At 39.0% G+C, this 26,650-nt stretch overlaps 1 protein-coding gene and 1 long non-coding RNA gene across 5 annotated transcripts in view; one reads left to right on the top strand and one right to left on the bottom strand.

Annotated features, from left to right (window-relative positions):
* Positions 1–12,260, top strand: part of LOC138739277 (LON peptidase N-terminal domain and RING finger protein 2-like) — a 40,431-nt gene extending 28,171 nt beyond the window's left edge. For 3 of the 4 annotated variants that reach the window (XM_069891020.1, XM_069891021.1, XM_069891018.1), the window contains 3 exons: positions 2,938–3,100; positions 4,594–4,743; positions 9,164–12,260. In XM_069891020.1, coding sequence (XP_069747121.1) covers positions 2,938–3,100; positions 4,594–4,743; positions 9,164–9,328 — 478 coding nt within the window. In that variant the 3' untranslated portion in view covers positions 9,329–12,260. Of the gene's footprint in view, positions 1–2,937; positions 3,101–4,593; positions 4,744–6,073; positions 6,174–9,163 lie in introns of all 4 variants that reach the window. The other variant, XM_069891019.1, reaches the window with a different exon arrangement.
* LOC138739283 (uncharacterized) overlaps positions 2,868–26,650 on the bottom strand; it is a 31,695-nt gene continuing 7,912 nt past the window's right edge. Inside the window, exons 2-4 of the long non-coding RNA XR_011342142.1 lie at positions 20,834–20,917; positions 4,332–4,368; positions 2,868–3,085 (exon numbers count right to left, since the gene is read on the bottom strand). This is a non-coding gene — a long non-coding RNA (uncharacterized lncRNA). The remainder of the gene's footprint in view (positions 3,086–4,331; positions 4,369–20,833; positions 20,918–26,650) is intronic.

Below are 26,650 nucleotides of genomic sequence, written 5' to 3'. Positions count from 1 at the left end.
AAGTTCAGGTTGAAATCCCCTCCTATTAATATGTTCCCTTGTGTATCTGCTATCTTCAAAAAAATGTCTTGCATAAACTTTTGATCTTCTTCGTTAGGTGAATATACATTGAGTAGATTCCAAAACTCCGAATATATCTGACATTTTATCATTACATATCTCCCTGCTGGATCTATTATTCCCTCTTCTATTTTAATTGGCACATTTTTACTAATTAATATAGCTACTCCTCTTGCTTTTGAATTATACGACGATGCTGTTACGTGTCCTACCTAATCTCTCTTTAATTTCTTGTGCTCCAATTCAGTTAAATGTGTTTCTTGCACAAATGCTATATCAATTTTTTCTTTTTTATGTAAATTTAGCAGTTTCTTCCTTTTAATTTGGTTATGTATTCCGTTAATATTTAAAGTCATATAATTCAGCGCAGCCATTTCATACTTTGTTTATCTTCCCTTTCCGTTTCTTCATCATCACCTTTCCTTCTTATCCATTTCTGCTTTCTTGTTTTGAACACTTTATAAGACAACATTTCTAAAACATCAAACATTTTCCTTATTCTCTTATTTAAAACTTCTTTAACCCCATTCTCCCCTCCCCCTCCTGAGTTGCACTTTATCTCTTGTCGGGCAACCACATCTCCCCTCTCCATTTGGATTTGCGAATTCACTCGAAAATGTCAACTGATTTTGTAGTGACCGTAACTCCTCCCCACCCAGCCCCTCCCAGAAAAGATTTCAATTTTCATATGTAACAAAGGTCACTCTTTTAATTCCCTCCTTATTCCCTCTATTCCCTTTCCCTCCCTTATTAATTCTTGTCTGTACTCTATATATTTTCCTCTAAATACGGATACATTCATGTATACACACTATATATATATATATATATATATATATATATATACACATATACCCCTTTACACACATACATATAGTTCGTGGTCATTTTTACTCTCATTACATGTCTTCATCTCTCTGCTTGTTTTGTAGTTGTTCTGCAAATTTCCTTGCTTCCTCTGGATCTGAGAATAGTCTGTTTTGTTGCCCTGGAATAACTATTTTAAGTACCGCTGGGTACTTTAATATAAATTTATATCCTTTTTTCCATAAGATCATTTTTCCTGTATTGAACTCCTTCCTCTTCTTCAGGAGTTCAAAACTTGTGTCTGGATAGAAAAAAAATTTTTGACCTTTATATTCCAGTGGCTTTTTGTCTTCTCTTACTTTCTTCATTGCTTTCTCCAATATATTTTCTCTTGTATATCTTAAGAATTTTACTAAAATGGATCTTGGTTTTTGCTGCGGTTGTGGTTTCGGGGCTAAAGTTCTATGTGCCCTCTCTATTTCCATTTCTTCCTGTAATTCTGGTCTTCCTAGGACCCTGGGGATCCAATCTTTTATAAATTATCTCATATTCTTGCCTTCTTCATCTTCCTTAAGGCCCACTATCTTTATATTATTTCTTCTATTATAGTTTTCTATTATATTTATCTTCTGAGCTAACAGCTCATGTGCCTCTTTAACTTTTCTATTAGATTCTTCTAATTTCTCTTTTAATTCCTCTACTTCCATTTCTACAATTGTTTCTCGTTCTTCCATATTTTCACTCTTTTTCCTATCTCTGACATGGCCATTTCCATTTTATTCATTTTTTCTTCTGCTTTCTTAATTCTTCTTTTTATCTCATTAAATTCTTGTAATTGCCATTCTTTCACTGATTCCATATATTCTTTAAAAAAAGATACATCCATTGTCTTGCCTTTCTCTTCTTCTTCCACTTCTTTCTGTTCTTCTTCCTCTGGATTGACCATCTGTTGTTTCCTTGTTTTCTTTTTACCCTCTTCTTTCTTGTTGTCGTTATTGTCTGTGTTCTGCACCTGCTGCTGTGCTGCAGGTGTCTCTCTCAGCTGTGGAGATCGACTCCGCAGCTGTTCCCCCCTCCCGTCAGTGTGTTTTTTTTCATGCGCGGTTGCGCACTTTTATTCGGCTCTGTGAGCCATTTTTGTAGTCCCGAGCCCGGGACTTCCACTGACTTGAGGGAGCGGGCTTCTCTCTCCGCGGCGGGCCTCTTCGGACAGGTAAGGCCTTTACCTTCTTCTTCCGACATTCTTTCTTCCTCTTTTCTTCCCGTTGTTTTTGACTTTTCTCTCTTCGCTGCCATTTTCTTCTCACCTTTATTTTTACTTTATTATAAATTTTAATCTTGTACCTTTGTGCTTTGTGTGTTTTTTTTTAACTTTTCGGGAGAGGGCTGGAATTCCCTGACCGGCCACTACTCCATCACGTGACTCCCAGCGAGAGTAAGGATTGAAGCAAAATATAGATATGGGCCTAATATACAATGATATGTTCCTGGTTTTTCAACAATATTTTAACGATACAGCACAGAGGAAGCCAATTCTTTCTCCTGTTACCCACGCTGCCCAATTATCCTATGAACCCTGTCTGTTTTGGAGGATGGAAGGAAACTGGAGCATCCGGAGAAAACTCTCACAGCTCATGGGGAAAATACAAATTCCAGGCAGCACTGGATTCGAGCACGAGTCACTGGTGCTATAATTGTGTTGTGTTAGCCACTTTGTTAACCAAGCTGCCCAAGTTGTGGTGATGCCATTCTCCTTCCATTATGATAGCTCAACTATTCACTCTATGTGAAGACATTGCTAGAAGAAAGTATGGACTTGGAAATTGACTTTTGGATTCAAAGGGAAGTTAAATTTGGATTTACTACATGAAATATGTGGTGCAAATGATGTTTTAACCATTTTAAATTGTGATTCCATAGTCTTTAGTTTTTGACCACACCATCCATCAAGGAAATGGGAACATTTTTCTTTTTCTTTTGTTTATAAATTAACACTCATATGGGTGTTCCATTTTTTTTATTTGCAATATCAAACAATGATTTTCTACATTTGTACATATTTTTGTTTAGGTTTGCTGATTACGGCTGCATGCTGGAAATTAGGGATGTGAAGTTTTTTCCTGATGGTCGTTCTATAGTTGATACAATTGGAAAGCGTCGATTTAAAGTTTTACAGCATGGTCAGCGAGATGGTTATAATACAGCCAACATTGAATACCTAGAAGATGAGCAGGTAAATGTTAGAAGTTTTCTGTATTTTTTTTTCTGCTTCCTGAGTCTTGTTGCAATCAACATTTCAATTGCAGGTTTGAAAATATTTTTACAAGTTTCAGTTTGCCTAAACTCCTGAAAGCAGTTAAAGAAAAAAGGTGATGCTTTCCATTTTGTTTGACCTCTGATGTAATTTAGTAGTGCAGTGGAAGTTTTATCAATTTTCATAGGAGATTGGTCAGATGGTGTTTGGCAGCACTGAACCAGGTTCTACAAACCAATACAGGCCAGAGAACATGTTGCCAGAGATATAATCATTCATACAAAATGTCAGCAGGATCTGGCCACTTGAACATGGCTAACCCAATAATGACCCTTCTACTCACTATAACTGTCAGTCGAGCCTTGTATGTGAGGATGCCTTATCTTGATTGGAACAGAACAAGCCCTGCTCAGAAACTAGCTAAATAATTTTTTAAAAGCTTTATGCCTAGTGTCAAGCCTGTCAAGAACTTTGAATTCTCTGGACTCTCCCAGGCATTGAATTGAATGTCTTGCTTATTAAATTAAAACAGACCAATTAAATATTTAATCAGACTCATTGAAGAGTGTAAATTAATATTTTCCCTTCCCTTTAGACATACAGCACAGTAAGAGGCCCTTCTGGCCTACAAGCCTTATGCTGCCCAATTAACCAACAATCCCAGTACATTTTGAACGGTGGAGGGAACCAGAATGCCAGAACAGACTTGGGGAGAATGTATAAACTCCTTAGACAGCGCCAGATTTAAACCTAGGATGCTGGTGCTGTAGTACCCTTGTGCTGAAAATTTTAAAAACATATTTGGGGGCCTGAGATAATTTTTTTGATCTGGAGGCTTGTCTTTGTGGACCGGGCCTGATCTAGGAAGATTATATCTTGAATCAGTGGAAGACTTTTAACAAAAGTTATTTTGGATTAAACCTATCATTAAAGTTGTGTGTCCTTTTGCATGTTCAGTCAGTTGTGCTGGCATTTCTTCCCCAAATGTATTTTACAATTTTTCAATCAAGATTTAAAGACTGGTGTTCTCAATAATTGAAGTCAGTGCCATCTGAGTTTAAAATTTTGGAATGCAGGAGGAATGACTCTGATTCCTACAATCACAGAAGATTTGCTCCAAAAAACAAATTTTAGTGTTTTCTTTTAAAAGTTATTAGAAGAACAGCAATTTTGGAGACATTAATGCACAACAGAAAGCTATTGATTTTACCTCTTAGAACTTTTTGTTGCTTGTTGGAACTGATGAACTAAGGAAACAAAAACTATAATTAATGTACAATATGAATAAATGACAAACAAGTTTTTGAAACTGGAATTTGCTGCTATGAGAGTTTCAATATTGTTGCTGGTTATATGTTTTAAAATGTTAACTAGCAATTTGATATTGTGAAATATTTAATTGCAATAATACCAAAATCTTTTTTTCTCTCCTGAGTTTCCTTTTAAATAATTTATTTTTCTGCTTCTGACAGGTGGAAGGGGAAGAGTATAATGAACTTGTCTCTCTGTCTAACTCAGTGTATGGCCAAGCAGTCATTTGGTTTAAATCACTTAAGGATGGTATGAGAACTCAGATAGTGAACCATTTCGGACCAATGCCAGGAAAAGAACAACTACCTCAGGTAACTAGGATTGTACAAAAATACTGCAGGTTCAATTAAGCTGATGATGATATTGGAACTTGACTATTGTGATGTGATGTAGTTATTGGCTCCAAAACAAGATCTTTCATGCAGTGGATGGATCCCTAAAATTGAAAATATAATAGGTTTTCCAATCAATTGGACAGGATTTTTTTTAAATGGGCAACTTAAGCCTCACTAATAGCATCGGACAACAAATTTTTTCATAAGGTTAGCTTCCTGAAAAAAAATTTGGGGATTATGATAGACAACTTAAAGCTGAGCGCAAAGATAATTTCAGATTTGCTATATCACATAGGAAGTCGGAGAAACAGTAAATGAACTTTTATTGAATTTAGGAGGTTTAATCGCATAATGATGCTGATACATTGCATTAGTTCAACTAACCTAAAAATGTTTTGTTGCTGATCTTCGTTTGCACTCAGCATCTGATGCCTCTAGTGTCAGAGTCCAACAATAGTCGGCCAGCACTGAGGGATTCCAGTTGCCCTGATACAGCCTTTGCATGGTTGAGACCTTTCACCATGTTCATCACTGACTGCACCAAGATCAGTAGGGAAGACGTCCAAGTGCGGATGCAGAAAATGAATTTTCAATGACATGTTGCACTTCATGGTTTTGCTCGAAGTTGATTTAAAATATGACAAGAAATCACAAGTATAAGTTATACTTAGATTATTTGAAATGGTCAGGACTGGGCCTATTTCAGATAAACGATTTTTTTCAGTGAATCGGTCATTTTTTTTTTAAAACAGCCCAGTAGCAATGGCAAATCACTTGTAACAGTTTTTAAATAACAACAAAGGAAGGCTTTTTAAGCATTAAAATAACGTTTAATTCTCACCAAAAAAAAATGCTGGCCACCGCCGATCACCAACACTTCCCCACTGAGGCCCCGCTCGTGCCTGGAGCCTGAGGGTCCCGCTCCTGCCCAGGAGTCTGAGGTCCCTGCTACTGCCGCCAGGAGCTCGAGGTCCGCTGTGCCACCACCAGGAGCCTGACATCCCCAGTCAGTTCGGCTCTGAAAATTTTTGGATAAATGAGGATTTCTGATTTGTTTCAGATATCCTCATTTGAAATTTTGGATAACTGAGGATTTTGGAGAATCCTATTTCAGATAACCAGTTGTACTATATCTTAAAAAAAAAAGTACGTGATAGGAAAAATTGAAGGTGGTTTTTTTATCATTAACCCAAAATCCATAAAATAACACGAGAAGCGTTCAGGAAACAAAATCTTCTTTGTCCAGTGTCGTCAATCAGTTTCTGTCTTCTGGCAGACAATTGATGTATTGTTGTGTCTGATGCAGTTTGGTGTCCTCTACCTGTGGTACCCTTTGAGGAGGCAAGGAGCAACATGGTTCTTCAAACAAATTGTGGAAACCCCACAAAATCAGAGAGATTAAAAAAGCAAGTATAAATTAGTTTTGCTCATCTACAGAAAACAGGTGAGGATGCATGAGATTTCATGAGAGAGGGGATGCAAATTTTTAAGTGTTACATTGTCAGGAGGCCATAGTTGTTAACTATTACCCAGCCATGCAGTGAAAAGTTCACAAACTTTACCAAAGCTGCAGAGTTTATTCCATTATATTAACAGGATGAGGTAAATCTTCCGATTCCAAGATTGCCAGACCTCTGCACTTGGACCACTTTTTTTGCATGGTTCTAAAAACAGAAAGCTCTGCACTGGGGGTTCCTGAGTACATGTGGCCAGCTGTCCTCCTGGAATGATTAACAACCATGTGACCTATCCACTCACCTACATGATATTTGCTAACACTCCAAAGAGCTCAATATTTTTTTAAGTTATAAAACTTAAAGCATTAACATGTCTGAACATAGGATCATCCACAAACTCTAGTTTTCAAAGCAAATCTTTCTTTTTACTTAAAGTAACATAAATGAATTTCAGTGAACTGACTTTTAACTGATCTTTTTTTAAATTCTTATCTCTCTCCTCACAGCCATTTGAAACTATTGATTTGAATGGAGCTGTTATACCTATGGCAAGTCTAAGCCAGTAATGGGTTCACTGGACAGATTTCCTAGCCTGTGAGTCAATGGGCTAAAAGTTGGAGCAGAAGGCTAAACTCCTTCCTGCTGAAGGATTAAATGCTCGTGTCTGAGTGCATCTGTCAGCTTTTAAATGAAAGATCCAGGGCAAACTCTGTGCCAGCAACTTCTAAATCTCTGCATTGAACTGTGCATGTGCAGATACAGGTGCCTAACCTTTTATCCGGAATTCTGAAAACCGAAAACCGGCTCTTTTTACGGTAGTTGACATCTGCTCCTCAAAGATGGAGTTTGGCACCAAACGTGACTCGACGCAACCCTAGCTCAACTCCCGTATAGCTCAACTCGTATTCTGCTACTTTATAAGCACCTTTGAATTGCCTATACTGATGCTCTACCAACGTCGTAGCGCTTTCAGTCGGCTCGGCGGCAGCTCAGTGGCTGTTATTACTACCCATAATCCTCACCCACACACAGCTGAAACTGCTGTACCAGCGCAGGGGAACCAAAGAGGGGCTGTTCTCCTGGTGCTGGAACAGTGGGGGGCAGGGCGAGAGAAAGAGATGGCAGTGAGACTTGGGTGGGCGAGTGAGGGAGGAGAGATGACAGCACGATTCGAGCAGGCAAGGGAAGGGGAGAGACATCAGCATGACTCTGGCAGGCAAGGGGGAGAAAGACGGCTGTGCGGCTTGGGAGAGACGCATAACTCGGGAAGACGATGGAGGGGGGAGAGGTGGCAGCGCGACTCAGGCAGGTGGGGAGAGAGACGGCTGTGATTCGGGCGAGGGAGGGAAGAGAGACAGCAGTGCGATTTGGGTAGGTGAGAGAGGAGAGATGGCAGGGTGACAGGTGGGTGAGGGGGAGACGTGGCAGTGACTCAGGTGGGTGAAGGGAGAGATGGCCGTGTGACTCGGGCGGGCAAGGGGGAGAGAGACGGCCGTGCGACTCGGGCGGGCGGGCGGGCAAGGGGGAGAGAGACGGCCGCGCGACTCGGGCAGGCGGGCGGGCGGGCAGGCGGGCGGGCAAGGGGGAGAGAGACGGCCGCGCGACTCGGGCGGGCGAGGGGGAGAGAGACGGCCGCGCGACTCGGGCGGGCGAGGGGGAGAGACGGCCACGCGGCTCGGGCGGGCGGGAGAGATGGCAGCACCACTTGGAAGGGGATGTGAGTGTATACGGCAGCACCACTTGGAAGGGGATGTGAGTGTATACGGCAGCACAACTTGAGTGGGTGGGAGGGGAGAGATGGCAGCACAACTTGAGTGGGTGGGAGGGGAGAGATGGCAGCACAACTTGAGTGGGTGGGAGGGGAGAGATGGCAGCACAACTTGAGTGGGTGGGAGGGGAGAGATGGCAGCACAACTTGAGTGGGTGGGAGGGGAGAGATGGCAGCACAACTTGAGTGGGTGGGAGGGGAGAGATGGCAGCACAACTTGAGTGGGTGGGAGGGGAGAGATGGCAGCACAACTTGAGTGGGTGGGAGGGGAGAGATGGCAGCACAACTTGAGTGGGTGGGAGGGGAGAGATGGCAGCACAACTTGAGTGGGTGGGAGGGGAGAGATGGCAGCACAACTTGAGTGGGTGGGAGGGGAGAGATGGCAGCACAACTTGAGTGGGTGGGAGGGGAGAGATGGCAGCACAACTTGAGTGGGTGGTGGGGGAGAGATGGCAGCACAACTTGTGAGGGGATGGGGTAGATGCAGCAGCGTGACTTGGGCGGGTTAGAGAGATGGCAGAATGACTCAGGAGGGGGTGGGGGTAGATGTGGCAGCGCGACTCGGGTGGATGGGTGGGGGGGAGAGATGGCAGCACAACTCGTGAGGGGATGGGATGGATGCAGCAGTGCTGCTTGGGCGAACTTAAAGCGAAGAAAATCAAAATGATTCAAAAATCCGGAAGATTCCGAACAATGGTAGGTGTCTGGTCCAGGCTAAAAGGTTAGGCTACTGAAGCAGATTCTGCTGTCTTCTTTCCACCATAACAACAAAGAATTTAATTTCTGCACTATCCCAGATCAAACCTTTTGACCTTGAGCAGAATAAGAGTAAATAAAAGAAACAAAACTATCCAGCCAAACAATTCTTGCCCTCAGCCTACTTTGGTGAAGTCCATCGTACAGATGGCTAATAACAGAGAGTAGGATTTCACAGTTGTAAAAACAAATAAAATTTCAAGCAGTTTTTAAAAAGTAAAGAGTTTGTGGATGACCTGCCTAATGTTCTGAAGATCCATATTTAAAGATAATATTAATTTCAGACTCCAGCAAAGGTTTGTAAAATATTGGTTATGCTGCCTTGAGAAGATAAGGTAGATACCATAGATGGGGTGTGAAACTAAGAGGCTTCAAGGATAAAATGCAAATGCATTAAATCTGTTTTTAATTGCAGTCAAGTCAAGATGCTCCTGCCTGGTGCTGGTGGCTGTTAGCCGTATTACCTCTGGAAAGTCGCGCTCAGCTAGAGGTTCTATCAATGACCTCGCTCAAAAACCGCCTTCTTGCTATTCGCTCTGTATTGGTATTTGTGACTCGAAAACAGTTCCGATCTTTGTGATAATGGTTTGATGAGATTTATAGCTGCCTTTCAAATTTTTTTTCCATTTTGCCTGAGGGGAGAAGACGTATGATAGCAATAATATGTCATACCTTGTGGTCTGTTGTTGTGTCAGGGTTATTTATGTCTGTCCAATATGAGCATTACCAGAGAGCAGTGTTATTTGAAACTCATTCCAGTTCTCACTTGTAGTTGTAGTCAAGGGCCTTTCCAAAAGATGATTGGACTTGGACTTAGAGTGGAACAACTTGATACAATTTTCTATTCCATCATCGGCACATAGGTGCTGAAGTCAGCTTTGCCAAGTCAGAAGGGAATTGATTGAGATATCATCTGTTCTATACTGGACCATGTTTTTGAATTGGGAGAACTAGATTGTTGGAAAGTAAAATTTCATTACTAGAAGCTTTTAAAAAGGTTTAATTGATTTTATTCTCTCAGGTAAGACTGTTTCCAAGTTGAATTATTCAGTACACACAGGCAAATTGTGAGGCTCATGATAGTAGATTAGAGTGATTCTGTCTCTAATATTTTCCTCCACCAAATCCTTTGCCTAATTATTTGTAAAGTTAACATTTGGAGGTTTTGGAAGAAAGCTGTCATTTTATTGCATAACTTCAGAAATGGAATTACAATTAGTTTTATATTACGTAGGTGGCAGATTTAGCATCCATTTTCTGTCATTAGTTATCATGGAATAATGGTTTTATTTTAAAAGCAGTACAATTTCACGGAATCATAGAACATTACAGTACAGAAAGTGGGACTTCAGCCCTTCTAGTTTGTGATGAACTATGCTGCCTCATCCCACCGGCCTGTACCCTTCCTACCCTCCCATCCATGTACATGTCCATATTTTTCTTAAATGATAAAATTGACCACTTCTGATGGCAACTCGTTACATACTCCTGCCACTCTCTGTGTGGAAAAAAATTCCCCCTAATGTTGCCCCTAAACTTCTGCTCTTTTAGCTTAACCCATGTCCTCTAGTTTGTATCTTACCTCACCTCAATGGAAAAAAAAAGCCTACTTGGATTTATTCTATCTATACCCCTCATAATTTTGTATACCCCTATCAAATCTCCCCTCATTCTTCTACACTTCATGGAATAAGTCTTAACCTGTAACTCAGTTCCTCGCATCCTGGGAACATCCTAGTGAATCTTCAATTTTATTGACCTCTTTCCTGTAGATGACCAAATTTGGCCTAACCAATGTCTTGTACTTCTGTCATTCTTTCGTTCTGATTGTATGCAGATTGCTGGCAGTAGATCTGCTATCTTTCTGCCACTTTCTTTTCCATTTTTAATTATCACTGAAACATGACGTCAACTCTTGGGTTAAAATTTCTGAGCTTTAAGAGTAATTATTAAAAATTTGCTTTAACTGGTACTATTTGATGTGTTGTAAATTTTTAATCCATACCATAAATGAAACCAGTTTTTTTTAATTGTCTTGTAGAATTGTACTGTTCACCATTCAGAATTTATTCTAATTTCTAACATTTTATCAACTTACCTGTTAAAAATGTTGCTCATTTGTAATGTATTTGAAAACCCCATTGTTGCTGTGGATTGTTATCAAAGTTTGCAAAGTGCCATTTTACGATGTTTTTATTTTGCAATATTCGCAAATTTATAGAAATACAACTGCTGAATGACTACAATTTTTAATGCATTTTCAAACTCTAAGTCAGCCTGAACACAGTAAGTTTTTGCATTCATTGAAGTTGAAACCAAAAAGAGCTAGAATATATATTTGTTACAAGAGTATGGCTCATTGAAAAGCCTTGTTGAAGTAAAGTCAATTTTGATTTGATTTGTACTTTCCTCTGACCTTATTGTAACTTTTGTGAAATGTATAGACAGATGCAGCATTTGTTTTGTAATACAGGTAGTCCTCAATTTACGACCTATGTGAGTTATGTCCACCCGCACGTACAAACGAAATTTAAAAAAAAACTCTGTGCATATGTTGAGATTCTTCATTAAACGTTCATTTGTTGAAAATTTTTTTGAAAAATTACTTTAATACCTTGTTAAAACATGAATCCAATTTACGACCAATCCAAGTTGTGACCAATCCTTCAATCCCAATTACGTTCGTAACTTGAGGACTAGCTGTAGTAGAAAACGCTTACATGACTAATTTTAAACTGTTACTTTGGATCATAAAATATACAAACTCCCATTCTTGATTTTGCACAAAATTTTTGAAGTTAAACAGATATAAAAGCTAATACCATGTTGCAATTCGTAACAGATGAATGAAGAGGAGTTTCAGCAACTAAAATATACCAATGCAAACCCAGACCAGTTTACATTCAGATTATTGATGCACATTGTTTGCTACCTCATTGAATAGGTGACCCAGGTTCAAATCCAGCAGAGTCTTTGAGGAGTTTGTATGTTCTCCCTGTATCTGCATGAGTTTGCTTCAGGTGCTCCAGTTTCCTCCCACCCATCAAAAACGTATGAGAATTGTAGGTTAATTGGTGAATTTGGGGGGCGTGGGTTTGTGAACTGATAGGGCCTGTTATTGTGCTGTAGGTCTAAAAAAAATTGTAAATTGTACTTTAACCTGAAACTGACAAACTTTTATGATTTTATTTTTAGGGTCTGAACAAAGTATTTTCATTAAAATGTCAGCTGACCAGAGGCCTTTGAAATCTAGTCTGGGTTAGAAATTTGTCCTCTAACTCTTGGCACTAAATCAGTAACAAAGTAGCAGTTCTGCATCACAAATCTACCAAACTTTAAACTTAGTACAAGCAACCAAGGACTAATTTCTGGCCAAGATCATTTTATTCATTGTTAAAATTTGTTTGTCATTCTACACTTTTTGTCCATGATTCAAAAGTGTTTAATAAAAAATGCTGGAATTTCTTGTGTAAATAGGAATTATACAAAATATATTTATTTGGATTTAAAAACTGTCTTAAATGCGTCTTTTGTCACTGTTTTGCATAATTGACATCCTCAATATTTTCCATTCTTTCCAAGAGGAAGTACAACTTTTTTTTAGTTCCAAAATTAGTTTTGGTTTTAGTTAAACTTTGTATTGAAAGAAAGCGGTACAACCACTTTCATGATGAGATTAGTTTGCCTTTGGGCCATTAAAAATGGATTCCTGTGCTATCCATGAGATTTAATACAGTGAAATTGTTTACCCTTACCATTTATAGAAAATTGCAATGAAAAAGTAGACTTGGCCCAAATAGTATGGTGATCAAATGTTAATTATCAATCTTTTTTTATTTTTCACACTATGAACCCTACTGACCAAAATACACACAAACATTTCCCTCTTGAATATACACAGTGTCATTTTCTCCCCTTTCCCCCCTTCCCTCCCCACCCACTCAACGTTCAACATATATGATACATTAAACAATGAATTATCAATCTTTGAAAAGTGCATGATTCATGACCATGCCTGTAGGAAAACAAGGATTCAACTTGGTTGTTCAATGATTGTGTAGCAATGGATCACATTTGAAAGTTTATCAAACATTTGCATCTTCAAATGTAATCCCTAATCAGCTCAAAAATATTTTGAAAATCTATAAAATTAAAAAAGCTGAGTTTTTTTTTAAAGTATTAATGTTGGAGGCACCATTATGAAGTTAGTCAAAAGTTGACCAATATTTTTAATTTGTTCATTGGTAAAGCTGGAAATGATGGTATTAATTGCCCACACCTGTGTTGTCAGACTTGAAGTACTGTATATTACTGTACTGAAAGCTGAAGGTTGAAGAGGGACATGGAGTTCAAAGTGCAAAATCTCTGGACACTGCACCTGCACTGTTCTTTTGCTCCTAAAAATGCCACTGTACTTATTGATGTAAGTGATCGACTTTTACATGGGCCCTTCACAAAGGGAAATGTTGGGCAGCAGAATTAGTTGAGAGGGAAACTTTGTTTTGTGGTTGTTTCATCTACAATAGCCTATTCTTTCCTACGCCTTTGTGAAGACAAGTCAATGATGGGGAGCTTGACCTGTAAATATGCAATGTATGTCTAGCATTTTCTGCAAAGCGTCTTGAAGAATAACCTTAGTTCTGGGATGGAGGAAACAAAAGGTGTACTATGGAACAGTCTCAGTTCCAATGAACATAGATCGCTAGATAAGCTCTTCTCGGCTATTGATAGGGTGGGTTTTTGGGCACCTGAGCCAGAAGGGTCTTGACTACACCATGGGTCCAAGCATATCACAGTCATTAATTAGTTGCTGAATCTCCCGAGTTCTTTCCACCTACAGTACCATCTTTAGGTCTTGGTGGTACTTTTTCTTTCCCCTTGAAGTGTGATGCTGGCTTTTACAGTCCTGAAAGACTTGTGTTTGTGTTTAATTAGCTTCTGGATTTCCTGCCGATGATGAAACGAAGTCTTCAGAGTTGCTAATTATAATGGACATCAGCATTGTTCAGTTATTGTGAGTGTTCATTGGATGGTGACGGTGGGAGTTGTCATAATAAAAGATATTGTGCCTTAAACAATCTTGGAAGAGCCCTCGAAACCACCAACCTTTTTGCTGCCCCTATTTTTCTTGGGGTCAAGTTGGCAGGATAGGTTTAAGCAATGATTTTGGGCACTTGTCCTTGATGGAAACTATGGTAGTGGCACAGGATTTTTCTATAGCGTGAGGATTAAATCTGAGCCCGTCTAAGTTTATTGTCATCTGATTGCAAATGTACAACCCAATGAAACAGCTTTCTCTGGGGTTCGGCTCAAAACATGCAGTTACAAAACCAGGCATAACACACATACAGACAAACAATACACATGCAAGACAAGCATTCATATATACAATAAATAAATATTTGTGAATATGAGAGGCCTGGATGGTTAGTGAAAGCAGTTCCTTTGGTTGTTCAGCATTCTCAGTGCCTGTGGGAAGAAGCTGTTCCTCAGCCTGGTGGTGCTGGCTCTATTATTCCTGTATCTCTTTCCTAAAGGGAGCAGTTAAAAGATATAGTGTGAAGGATGGAAGGTGCGCTTTTAACCAGATACACTTGGATCTAGCAACCATCCTGCAACAGAGCTTGTAATAACAGAGGACTGCAGCTTAAACAAAACTTTTAAAAAAAATACCCAGGAGCATCTCAGTCAATATGGATGCAAGCCCAGGGAAGAACTCACTCAGCCTATTTCGGGTAGCATCAATTGGCCAACTGATTTTCCTCTTGTACTCTTTTTAGCATATCACAGCTCCCTGTAGTATGGTGACCAGAAGGATCCAAGTACTTTACCTTGGAGAGGTTTTACACAGATCCAAAATCATCTGTTCTAATATTTTATGTCAGCCAATAAAAGCATTTATCCTGCATACCTTATCGAACTGCCCTGCTACCTTTAAAAATATGTGATGTGCACTTTGAAACCTTCTGCCCAGTTACATTACGGAGAGTTCTTTCATTTACTGGGCTCTTACTTTCTCTCCTAAATGCATTATTGTATTGATACACGACTCTAATGAAGGGTAAATGCAATTGAGTGCTTTGTGTGTTTATTGTTCACCTCTGATAATTCAGTCACTGTCCTCTGAATGAACCTCTGATGCGTATTTTGTGACTTGAATAGTAACATCAATGTGCAACACGTTGACAATAATGCAGATTTTTAATTGTGTATATAATTCAGGGCACCGGAGACCTTCAACATTGGACTGTCTTAACTGGACGGTTGTTGCCCTGACATATGATAATTAGGACGCATTACCACAGCAGGCTCGTCAGAGGTATTAATATTCCTGAGGGTACAACAATCCTTGTGGAACACAGGGATCTGTTCCTAGAATTAACTAGAAACTGATTTCTCCATAAGTCAGCAATGTCCATTTTCTATAATAATCTGTATTGAATTGCTCAATCTATATACCCTTGTAATAATTATTTTGTTTCAACCTATAATTAAATAGAATATGTATTGTATCAATCATTATGGAATAACATGAAATATTATTCAAGTCCAGCAATGAGAATAATTTTTTTAAATGTATAGGAGAATTGGTGAGTCAGATCATGAGAAGTCAAGATATTCTTAATCTATTTATTTTATCTTTTATTGGAAATGAAGTCCTCATTCACACCTCTTCCTTAATCAATCTGTTCTCCCTGCCAGTGCCCACTAGAACCCTTCAAATTTCTCTCTGTCCAGTCTTACTCCATTCAAAAATCTTGCCTCTGCTGCTCCCTCCCTCTAGATCACCTTCAGAACCACTTCTTTAAACTTCTTGTGATTTTCTTGTGAAATATAAAGTGTTCGCAATCACTACTCTGGAGACAAAGTCTTGGAGAACAGGTTCAGCTTTATTTCGAGTCTGCAGAGTCGGGCGTCCCTGGTCTGGAGACACACTGGAGATTCAGAATCATCACTCCTTTGTACAGTCCCGCGCTCAATATCACCCCACCTTCATTTACCTTCTTTCAATCAGAATCCCAATACATTACAACATTCTCCTTCTCCCTTCCATCAATCCAGGGATCACTCAGTTCCTCTTCATACATCAATCACATGTTAGTTCATTCCCTCCTTAGGGGCGTCTAATATTCATGTCTCTATTAAGCAAGCGGTGTACTAGCTATAGACTATCTTAGGTCACTGTACCAGCCTGAACCAGATCCTTGTATCCTTGGGGCTCGAGATAAGAAGGGGCCCACTAGCTAGTACTGTCTACTCTCAAACTGTAATCTACATACTTTGCATTCCATCCTATTTCACAGAACGGTGGGAGTTTAATCACTTCCAACCATTTTTCACATCCTTTATCTCTATTCAGCTCCTGAACAATTTCCCTTCACTTTCCTTTCCCTATCCCAACCATAGATTTGCCTGTATCACCTCCCATTTGACCCTATCTTCTCCCAATAATTTTTACCTTCCCATCTGCATATCCTGCTTCTTACCTCTCTCGCTATGACTGCTTCAGGGTAGTGGGAAATTACAGAGGAAATGTGTTTAATTATGTGCAAAGCTGATTGTACCTTAACAACAGTTTGAGTTCTGTGCAGGTTAGCTGTCTAACTTGTATGGCAGAACCAGGGCACTTGCCCTAACATTGTGTGCGTTAATGGAGACTAATTTCATAGTATAGGTTATGTCAGTTCATGGACAATATTGTCCCTGTAATGCTCATACCCCTTTAAGGAGGCTTCATGTGACTATTTGATGGCTTATCTTCAAACAGAATTTGTTGTTGGAAAGTTCCTGAAACAGAGGCTGGAAAAGAAGCAACCAAAAGGATGCCACATGGCTTCAAAAACATACTAAGTGAATTCCCTTAACAGAGAAATTCTTCAATGAACTAAAGAGAATAAGAAGGAAATTCTTATGGAAAGGGAAGAAACCAAGGATAGAGCTAGATAAATTAACAGAATGGTACAAACAAGGTGGTTTGCAGCTACCAAACTTTAAAAATTATTATAGAGCAGCACAATTAAGGTATCTATCAGATTTTTATCAAACAAGGGAAAAACCAGATTGGTCCAAGATGGAGCTAGATAAATAGGGGAGAAGGTACCAGAACATATACTTTATAAGTGGAATGAAAAACTGGTGCAACATTTACTCAACATATGAAGAAGAATCACGTAGAAGGGAAAAAAACAAATCACCAACTACCAAAATTATTATTGACGCAAAATCAACTAATCCCTTTCACAATAGATAACCTTTCCTTTAGAGAATGGGAGAGAAAAGGAATTAAAAGAATATAAAATTGTTTTTTGGGGAATAATTTATTATCATTTGAACAAATGAAGTACAAATATGGAATAACTCATGTTGCAATGTTTGCATACCACCAACTGAAAACCAACTTAAAGGACAAATTGGGAAGTAGATTGAAATTACCAGAAGGAAGCAGCTTTGAATATGTGATTACAGAAACAACTATAATAAAAAGATTTATAACAAACATGTACATCGAGCTGCAAGAGAAAGAAAATTATGAAATAAGCTATAAACCCAAACAGAAGTGGGAAAAAGATTTAAACATAAAGATAAAAAATGAAATAAGGGAAAAGTTATGCTCTGGAACTATGAAAAATATAATAAATATGAGGTTACACATGATACAATATAATTGGTTACACAGGCAATATATCACACCCCAAAAGTTAAATAAATGGGATCCAATATTATCAGATGTTTTCACTGTAAGAAGGAAACGGGAAGAACAGTACATGCAATTTGGGCATGTGAGAAAGTGAAAAAGTTTTGGGAAGATCTCAATCAGGTATGAAATAAAATCACAAAAAGCAACATACCAAAAAATCCAGAGATCTTTCTTCTAAGTAATATAAGAAGTAAAGAATTAGGCCTCAAACTGGATGAAGCGCAAAAAAGATTTATTATGATAGCCTTAGCTGCAGCAAAAAAATGTATAATGTCAACTTGGAAATCAGAAGAGAGCCTAAGAGTACAGCAATGGTACATAAAAATGAATAAATGTATTCCATTGGAAAAAATAACATAATTTTTTTAAAAGTCACTTTATTTGAACAAATTTGGGAACCGTACATGGAACACAACAGAGAGGGCCTACCACGGACCTCCACCCCCTAAAATGATAGAATGAGAAGAAGACAAAATGACCTTATCCAGTGTGTAAAAGTAGATGACACAATTTTCTTGTTTATTTTCATTGTGTGATGACATTGTTTAATGGGTTTATTGTATTGAATATGTTGAACATTTAATGGGTTTGGAGGGGGGTGGGAAGGAGGGAGGGAGAAAAAAAGGGGAGAAAATGCCACTGTGTATATTCAAGAGGGAAATGTTTGTGTGTATTTTGATTAATATGGTTCATAGTGTGAAAAATTTTAAAAATTAAAAAAAACATACTAAATGAATGACACCCTCCCTGATAATGTTAGTGCCTTGTTAAGGTACCGGCAGAAAGACTGCCCTCTAACCAAACTGAACAGATAACCTGAAAATATGTGAGAAAAACCTGCAAAACCCCCTTCTTTCATTAAGCTTGCTTTAAGTCCATGTATAATACTTTTTTACTTAAATAGACAAAATGCTTTCAAAATACCATTAGAATTCTGATTTTTATGCATGGATTTTTATATTCCAGCTCTATTTATGCTACACTTGGAGTAATATGTTCAGGTATGAGAATAATCCTTAGGTATCTGTATTGCCCTTGAGGTAATACTGCAACATTTCCGGGACTCCAATAAATATATTATTAGAAAAGATTACTCAAAATGGAAATTAGAAGATCAAGGGATAATTAAACAAAGTTTTCAAAATATAAAGGGAAATTAATGAGGTGTGTGGATAGAAGCTACTTCTTATGACCTGGAATTTAGGCTGCAAAATCAGCCCCAGTGCTTTCAGGAGGCATTCGTAAAATGCAAAGAAGAGTAAATATTTTGAATTCTCTCATGAAAACCAGTTGATGCCTGCTCAACTGTTAATTTTAAATCAAAGATGAACAGAGCCATGTAAACCAAGGTAGTATGCAAATAGCAGGTAAACAAAGCTGAGTCACAGAGCAGCCACCATTTCAAATTATATTTCCTTAGGAATGGTACTTAAAGAGGGCTCAGAGAATCAATGAGGACCTTTACTGTCTAGCCTGCAGTATCTTTAAGAGACTACCTTCAAGGAAGAGGTACAAGAGCATAAAAATGATGACTGCCAGCCTGTGAAACAGCTTCTTCCCACAGGCAGTGCAACTGTTGAACAATTCTAGAAGCCTGTAAATTAATTTTATATACAGTAGGTATATTTTGGATCACTATACATGTCATCTGTGTGTGCACTATGGACTGGAGATAGGCTGGTTCGTCAGTTGTAAATGTACAATCAATGAAAATAAACGAACTCGAAGCGAGCCATTCAGTCTGTCAAATTGACACTGGTTTCCAGAGTATCGGGTCTCATTCCCTCTTTTAAAACAGCAATGATATTTTTAAATGGAAGTACGTGCTCAAGAGACTAATTGTCCTATTCCTAGTGTTCTTTTGTTTGTAAAGGCTGAAGATTTTTAAATAGCTTGTTTTAAAACTCCTGTGTAATCTATTTTGAGAATTTTTAGAATTTTATGAAGACCATGTGGTGTGAAGAAGCCATCATGCTTATTTTTTAAATGTATTTCTTTTTAGCTCCCACGTATTTTCTCATGTGGCAGAAATTCTCTACCAGTGAGGGGGGTGAGACTGTTGGCTTGTGACTTTATATCTTCCAGCAATTAATCAGAAAGAAATGACAGCTTTCATCCCTGCTGTATGTGCTCTGTTCCTTCTCAAGGCTGATAGGCTAATTTACTTTAACTCATTCCTTTTCCAGATCCTTGTTGGCTCTGATTCTCAACTGTCAGAGGTCATGCCAGTCCTGAGTTTTGCACTCTCTTGTGCACTTCTTGTGCAATCGTCACTGAAAATGGGTACATATTTTAAATAATTGAAGACTTTTAAGCCTAGAATTGGATCGCATGATGTTCAATTTTTTGGGTGATATTGCTATCTGTTTTGAAAGAATGCACTTACTAAGTCTTGACAGCCTTTTGAGGTAGACAATTCTGAAGGTTCGCCACCTCTGAGGGAAGAAACTTCTCCTCTCAGTCCTTAGCAGCCTGACCCCAAATTCTAAAACACTGCCCCATGGTTCTGGATGGCTTTGATGGGAAAACATCCTCCTTGCATCCAACCTGCCAAGCTCTTTGAGAATTTTGTCACTTTCAATGACACTTAATCTCATTCTTTGAAACTTCAGAGGCTTCAGACCCAGTCTATACAATTTATCTTCAGACACAAAATACATCATCCCTAGAGCCAGTCTAGCTCATTTTCACTGCACCATCTTCATGGTAAATTTTCTGAGGTGAGGACACGAAAACTATATACTAAGTATAGTCTTAACTAATAAGGTAATAATTCCTTATTCCTCTAAGCAAGTCCTCTCGTAATAATTTCACTAACTTGTGTACGAAGACAGATGGACATAAACACAACCAAATCTCTCACTGTTTAACAAATATTCTGTTTTTCAATGTGCTCCACATAACAGAAAAGCAGAATATTTTTCCATATTCTATTTAATCTGACATATTCTCATCACTAGTGTAATGTGTCCATGTCCTTTTGCTCTCTGTTCTCATAATCCCATATCAATTTGAATCTTCAGAAAACACATGAATATGACATTTGGTCCCCTCAACCAAATCATTTGTATAGATTGTGAATTCCTGGGACTTAAACACGCATCTGTACTATATTCCATCAGTCACAATCTGCCAACCCAAGAACAACCCATTTTTCCATTATTTGCTTTTCATTGATGCCAATTCTTAATCCATGTATTACCCCCATCTCCAATCTTGCTCTAACCGTGTTAACCTGCCTCAAGATGCACTACACCCAATTTCTATTGAACTAGTCACATCCCTAATAAATTCTATTTGGTTAATCAAAGATCATTTGCTTTCTTAAGTTAATGTTGGCTCTATTATTACATCTTTCATTATGGATTCCAGCATTTTCACACTCACAAGTTTGATGTTTTCTGTCTTCGTCCTTTCTTAAATAGCATGGTCATATTTGCTACCGTCCATCCACAGGAACAATTCCAGAATCTGTAGGATTTTTAAGACAATAATTAAAGCATTCACTATTTTTAAAGCCATCTATTTAAAAACACTGGGAAGTAAATCATCAGCCCTTTCATGCTCATCAACTTCTGTACAATTAGTTTTTAATTAATACTTGATTACTTCAGTTTCTCATTCTCACTTGTCTGTCATCTTCTATTTCTGCCCATAAAAACAGAGAGGTCCACATATAAGTCGCTCTCAGCTTCTTGGTTTCAGACATGTTATGGCTGCTGACCTGCCATGTTACACAGCTTGCTATCTTGCAACATTAACAAATTATCCAAACTCCATACATAATAAAGGAAGTCTTTTATTTTTCATTCAGCCCAAAAGAGCAGTTATGGGTATTTTCTAACATTGTAGACCTCCCAAAGTGCAGCCACTCATCAACTGCAGACACATCCTTGCAACCTCTGGCCCAGCTGGAGCATATGCTTTATGAATATGTCTTTCGAAGTCTTTCTTTTACCCCTTGGGCCTCCTAATGCCCCACTCCCATTTAGTTATCCTCACAATATTTTTTTTTCAAAAATTAATCTTTATTCACCGTAAAATTTCATACAAAAGAAAATGGTGCATTCTTTTGCATTAGTGTCACATACAGATACATTCTAATATCGTACATTATTACATTAATTCAACATTACATTAACTTGCTATGTAGCACTGTTGCCAACGCTGTAGCCCAGTGGTTCTCAACCTTTCTCGGTCTAAGGTCCACCTGGATTCTGGCCTAATATGCCATGGCCCACATGGCAATGACTGAGCAATATTTTCAAGTCAAAGGCAGCTCAGTAAGAAACCCATCTTTCTTTAATTTAAATGAATTTATTTAACATTTTTAAAGAACATAAAACACTGCACATAAAACCCCTCAATCAAAATCAGAGCTCAAGCCACTTCAATGAGATGGCTGTTCCTGAAATTTCTTCACCAGTTACCACATCCTTGGTTCTGTGGTAGATAATGCACACCTGAGATCAGAATCAGTCTGAATCTGTCTTGTGTGGAGGTCTGACAGGAACTGTGACTAAGTGCTGCTTGAATTGAGAGATGGCCAGTTGACCTCAGAGGCAGATTGCTCGTAGCCCCTCCAAGAGGACTGAGAAATTACCTCGGACCCACCCTAACCTCACTGGGTTGGGAGGTCTCCATGGTCCACATGGATACATGTTGTGGCCCACCAGTGGGGCATGGCCCACTGGTTGGGAAGCAATGCTGCAGCCCTTTGAATACATTTATTCAAAGGGATCAAGCCCCCCGAGGTTGAAGAAGGGTTGCTTGAATTGCTTTATTGTTTAGGTGGTTGCTGTTAAAGTTACACTTGGGAGATGGAGGGATGGGTGGGGAAAAAAGAGCAAACAAGGGAGTACGATTGATGCTCAATATTTCTAAAGGTAGGAATTGGCCTTATTGTGAATCGAGGAGTGATTCAACAAGAGAGCAGTAAATATCTTGTTAATGTATCTTTTCTCCAATGGTTTTGCTATGATTTGACAAATGATTAATTTTGTTGATGTGCTTAGAGCCAGAGGCACCACTTGAAACTAAGCACACCAATTGCAGAAGGTGTGATACTTCTCTACATCTCCCCTCTCACTTCCATCCATGGACTTAAACTACCCTTCCCGTTAAGGCAAAGTTTCACAAGCACCTCCTTAATACTGGTGAGACCAAACGCATACGAGGCAACTGTTTTGCTGAGCACCTCCACACTGTTCACGTGCAGTAGCTGGATCCTCAATTTACAGTGCTCTTAATTCCCCTCTCCATTCTCACACAGACCATTTCTTGACTTCCTCCATTGCCAGGGTGAAGCCAAACACAAATGTGAAGAACAAAAGCTCCCATTATGCCTGGGACGTCTATCACCCAACGACATGAACAATTAATTCTCCAATTTTGTAAACTGCTGCCTTTGGTCCCTTTCTCTCTTCCCATCATTCACCTAGGTTCTCTCATAAACACCCTTTTTTCCAACAAACCCCTTCCCCTTTTTTTTCACCTGCACATTAACCACACACCTATCCCTGGTTCCCAACTCACATCCCCTGTACATTAAAATCATAGAATACTACAGCACAGAAATAAGCCTTTTGACTCACCTAGTCTGTGTAAAACTATTATTCTGCCCAGTCCCATTGACCTGCACCCCGACCGTACCTCTCTCATCCATGGATCTGTCTAAATTCTTCTTAAGTGTTAAAAATGAGCCCACATTCACCACCTCAACTGGCAGCTTGATCTACACCCTCACCACTCTCTGTGTGAAGAGGTTTCCCCTCATGTTCCCCCCAAACTTTTCCCCTTTCACTCAGTGGAAAAAAAGCCTATCTACATTTACTCTATCTCCCTCATAATTTTAAATACCTCTTATCAAATCTCCCTTCATTCCTCTAAGCTCCAAGGAGTAAAGTCCTAACGTGTTTAATCTTTCCCTGTAACTCTTGTTCTTGTCTCATCTAACAAGAACAAGAACGACATTTCATTAGGTTGTACTGGTACTATCGGATGGTAAATAAACTTGAAGTTGAACTTGAAAAAGCATGCTTGCATTGACACTATCTATACCCCTCATAAATCTGTATACCTGTAAAAGCCAGTATTCATAATTACACAATTGAAGGGGGTTGGGGGAGATAGGGGGAGCAAATGTTTGTCAGATTTTATTTCAGCAATGTCTCCTCTTTAGAGCAATGTGTTGAGCCTTATTTTTAACAGAAGATGTGAGTCTGGATTTTGGCATATAGTTAATAAGAGTTTCATCTTTAAATTATGTTTTAAGTGAAGTCACGGCAACATCTGTCCACCTTTTCAACCAATGCTCTCTATGCGACAAAGGCTTATGTCAATAGGAGGAAGAACTGAATGTTGAGATGTAATAAATAAGTCTTTTCGAACACAATGCTAGATAGAAGCCTAACAAATAATTAATTTTAATGGTTACATTCAATGACATCACAAAATTAAGGTCCCCATACAATGATTTTGAAAAATTACACCAATACATATCCTGTCTTTCAGGTGACGCAAGAATAGTCAAGGGCCATCTCATTCTGCCATGAATGGTTTATTAAAATCATTTATCAGTTTCCATCTTACCAAAACCTGGCTCTCAGGAGTCTTTTTTTCCACTAAAAGATGATGAATATTTATTATAAAATTGTTCCCAATGTGACAGAATACTGACTGACAAAGGAACTGACGTATTTTCTGTCATTACACATTAAATGTGATAACAAATGGAATACATTCAACGTTATTTTCTCTTTCAGTCAAGTTTCTATTCTGAAAGCTTGGCTTATGTAAGATTGGCTCAATCACTATTTCTGCCTTCATCATGTACATGTGATACATCTATGCACTGGGGTGCAAATTTCTTGCTATCAAAATTTATTATCACCAGTTGCAAATAAATTTAAATTCTGTTATTCCCCAAACTGGCAGGTTTTGATTGTTTTGGTTTCTTTTCTATTAGAAATATTAAACAGCATTTTCACTTAGTAGTTGCAGTGTTTTAATTAATGTGGTCCTCATCACCCCTTTACCCCATCCAGGAAATAATATATCAACAGAGAGCATTCTGTCTGGTTGCAGCACTGTCTGGTATGGAGGAGCCAATGCACAGGACAAGAAAAAAAAGGCTACAGAGAGTTGTGAACTTGGCCAATGCCATCATGGGCATCAGTGTCCACTTCATCAAGGACATCCACAAGAGGTGGTATCTTTAAAAAGTAGCCTCTAACCTCAAGGACCCTCACCACTCAGGCCATGGTCTCTTCATACTGTTGTCACCAGGAAGGAGATGAAGGAGCTAAAAGACATGCACCCAACAGCACAAGGACAATGAACCACACACACTACCTCACCTTATTTTTCTTTGTTGCATTAATTAAATTATTTTTTAAATGTAATTTTATAGCAATATTTGCACTGTAATGCTGTCACAAAACAAAGAATGTTGTGACATGTTGCTGACAATAAATGTTGATACCGATCAATGTTCATGGAAGCTGTTAAGGTAAAGGAGAGAGTGATATTGTAAGATGGCAGGCTATGGATAGCAGCACCTATAGATGAGGCACCAATGCTCAACAATGGCCATGAGAGGTTGCAGACTCTGGGTGAGCAGCAGACCAGCGCACCAGCACAGGGCACCAGAAATTGAGAAGGAGAAACAGCGGAGATGACCCTACAATCTACAGCAACAGACCAGCGAGGGGTTCAGCAGCTGAAGGGCCCACGCATGATGCAGATGGTCAGTGACTTGCAGTCGAGGGACTCATGGAACTGGGATTCATGATGATGCTGAAGGCAAGAAGGCGTCCGAAGGACCTCAGGAGCTGAAGGCTTCCTTATCTTGCCGAAGCTTTGGACTGGAACTCTGGTTTCCGATGGATTGAACAGGGGCCTGTGCAGTGGCAGAGACTGTGGGAGTGCTGGAGGTGAATCCACGGACACTCAGTATCTCTGAAGGAACTCTCTTTTGCTTCTCTTTCTCTCTGGGCACCAGGCAATACGAATGGTGATTCTTTGCCTTACAGCAGGCAGAAGACAATTTTATGTAATTTTACAAGTTCTGCATTATTACATGACAAAAGGAATCTTGAAGAATTAGGAGGGATAGTGCAAAACAGCCAATATTTTTCATTTGCTGGTCTTTTGATGCTGTTCTCTGATTGTTTCCATTTTCATTCATACCAAATCTATCAAGTACGAGGCCAAATACTGCTGTATCCTGTGTAATATATCACTATAGTAAAAACACAAAATTGCTGGAGGAACTCAGGTCTTGCAATGTCCATAAGAGATAAAGAAATTTTACTAACGTTTTGGATCTGGGCCCTTCTTTAAGGTACCATTTGTAAAGAGCCCAAAGGACTCCAAAACCAGCAGCATCAGAAACTCACCAAGAGAATGGCTACTTAAACAAAACTGGTTTTATTTTCTTAATGCATAATAATATCTATATTTATTACTATTAACTTAACTCCCTTCTAATTCTAAGCGCACGTGAATGTAATGTTTGTGTTCAGGAAAGTTCTTTTTCACTGTCCAGTCATTCATTGTTCACTTCTCCAAGTTTGCTGGTATCAGGCAATCTTCCATACTGTGCACAGAATTAAACATTCATTATATTCATCAGTCTCTGGTGCTTTAACTTGTTACTAATCAGGAAGGATTTTATTGGTTTCAGAGAAATATTTGTTGTTCGTTGGACACACACAGAAACTGATCTCCTTCAATCAGCAACTGAAGTGTCTTACTGAAGGAACTTTCCTCCTCTTGGGTTTTTCCAAAAGATAACCTCTTCTTCAAGGTTACCACAAAGAGTTCTTTTTCCCTTATTTTGGGAGAAATACAATAACCAGCCACAACCTCTGTAATTGACTACGGAGATTTAGAATAGGCTGAACTCAAAACCTATCTTGAAATGCAGTCGTGCAGTAGGTCTGCCAACTTGCAGCCTTCACCACACACAACTGCTGCAGAATACTCTCAGTCCCTCAAAAGAATGGATGTTTTTTCTCTGTTTGCAAAAACACATGCCCCTCCTAGGGCAACAAACTTCAACCAGAAATTTACAACTCTGGCACCAGTCTAACAGCAAAAGGTCTCTATGTTCTTGAGTCTGGACACTGTTTAAACCTGCTGGTGTGGTGGCGCACAATACGACGCAGGCGAACTGGCTCCGTATGTGATGACTGCAGTAGC

Source organism: Narcine bancroftii, chromosome 7 (assembly GCF_036971445.1).
Source record: "Narcine bancroftii isolate sNarBan1 chromosome 7, sNarBan1.hap1, whole genome shotgun sequence".
Taxonomy (NCBI): Eukaryota; Metazoa; Chordata; class Chondrichthyes; order Torpediniformes; family Narcinidae; genus Narcine; species Narcine bancroftii.
This window is presented reverse-complemented; position numbering and strand designations above follow the sequence as displayed.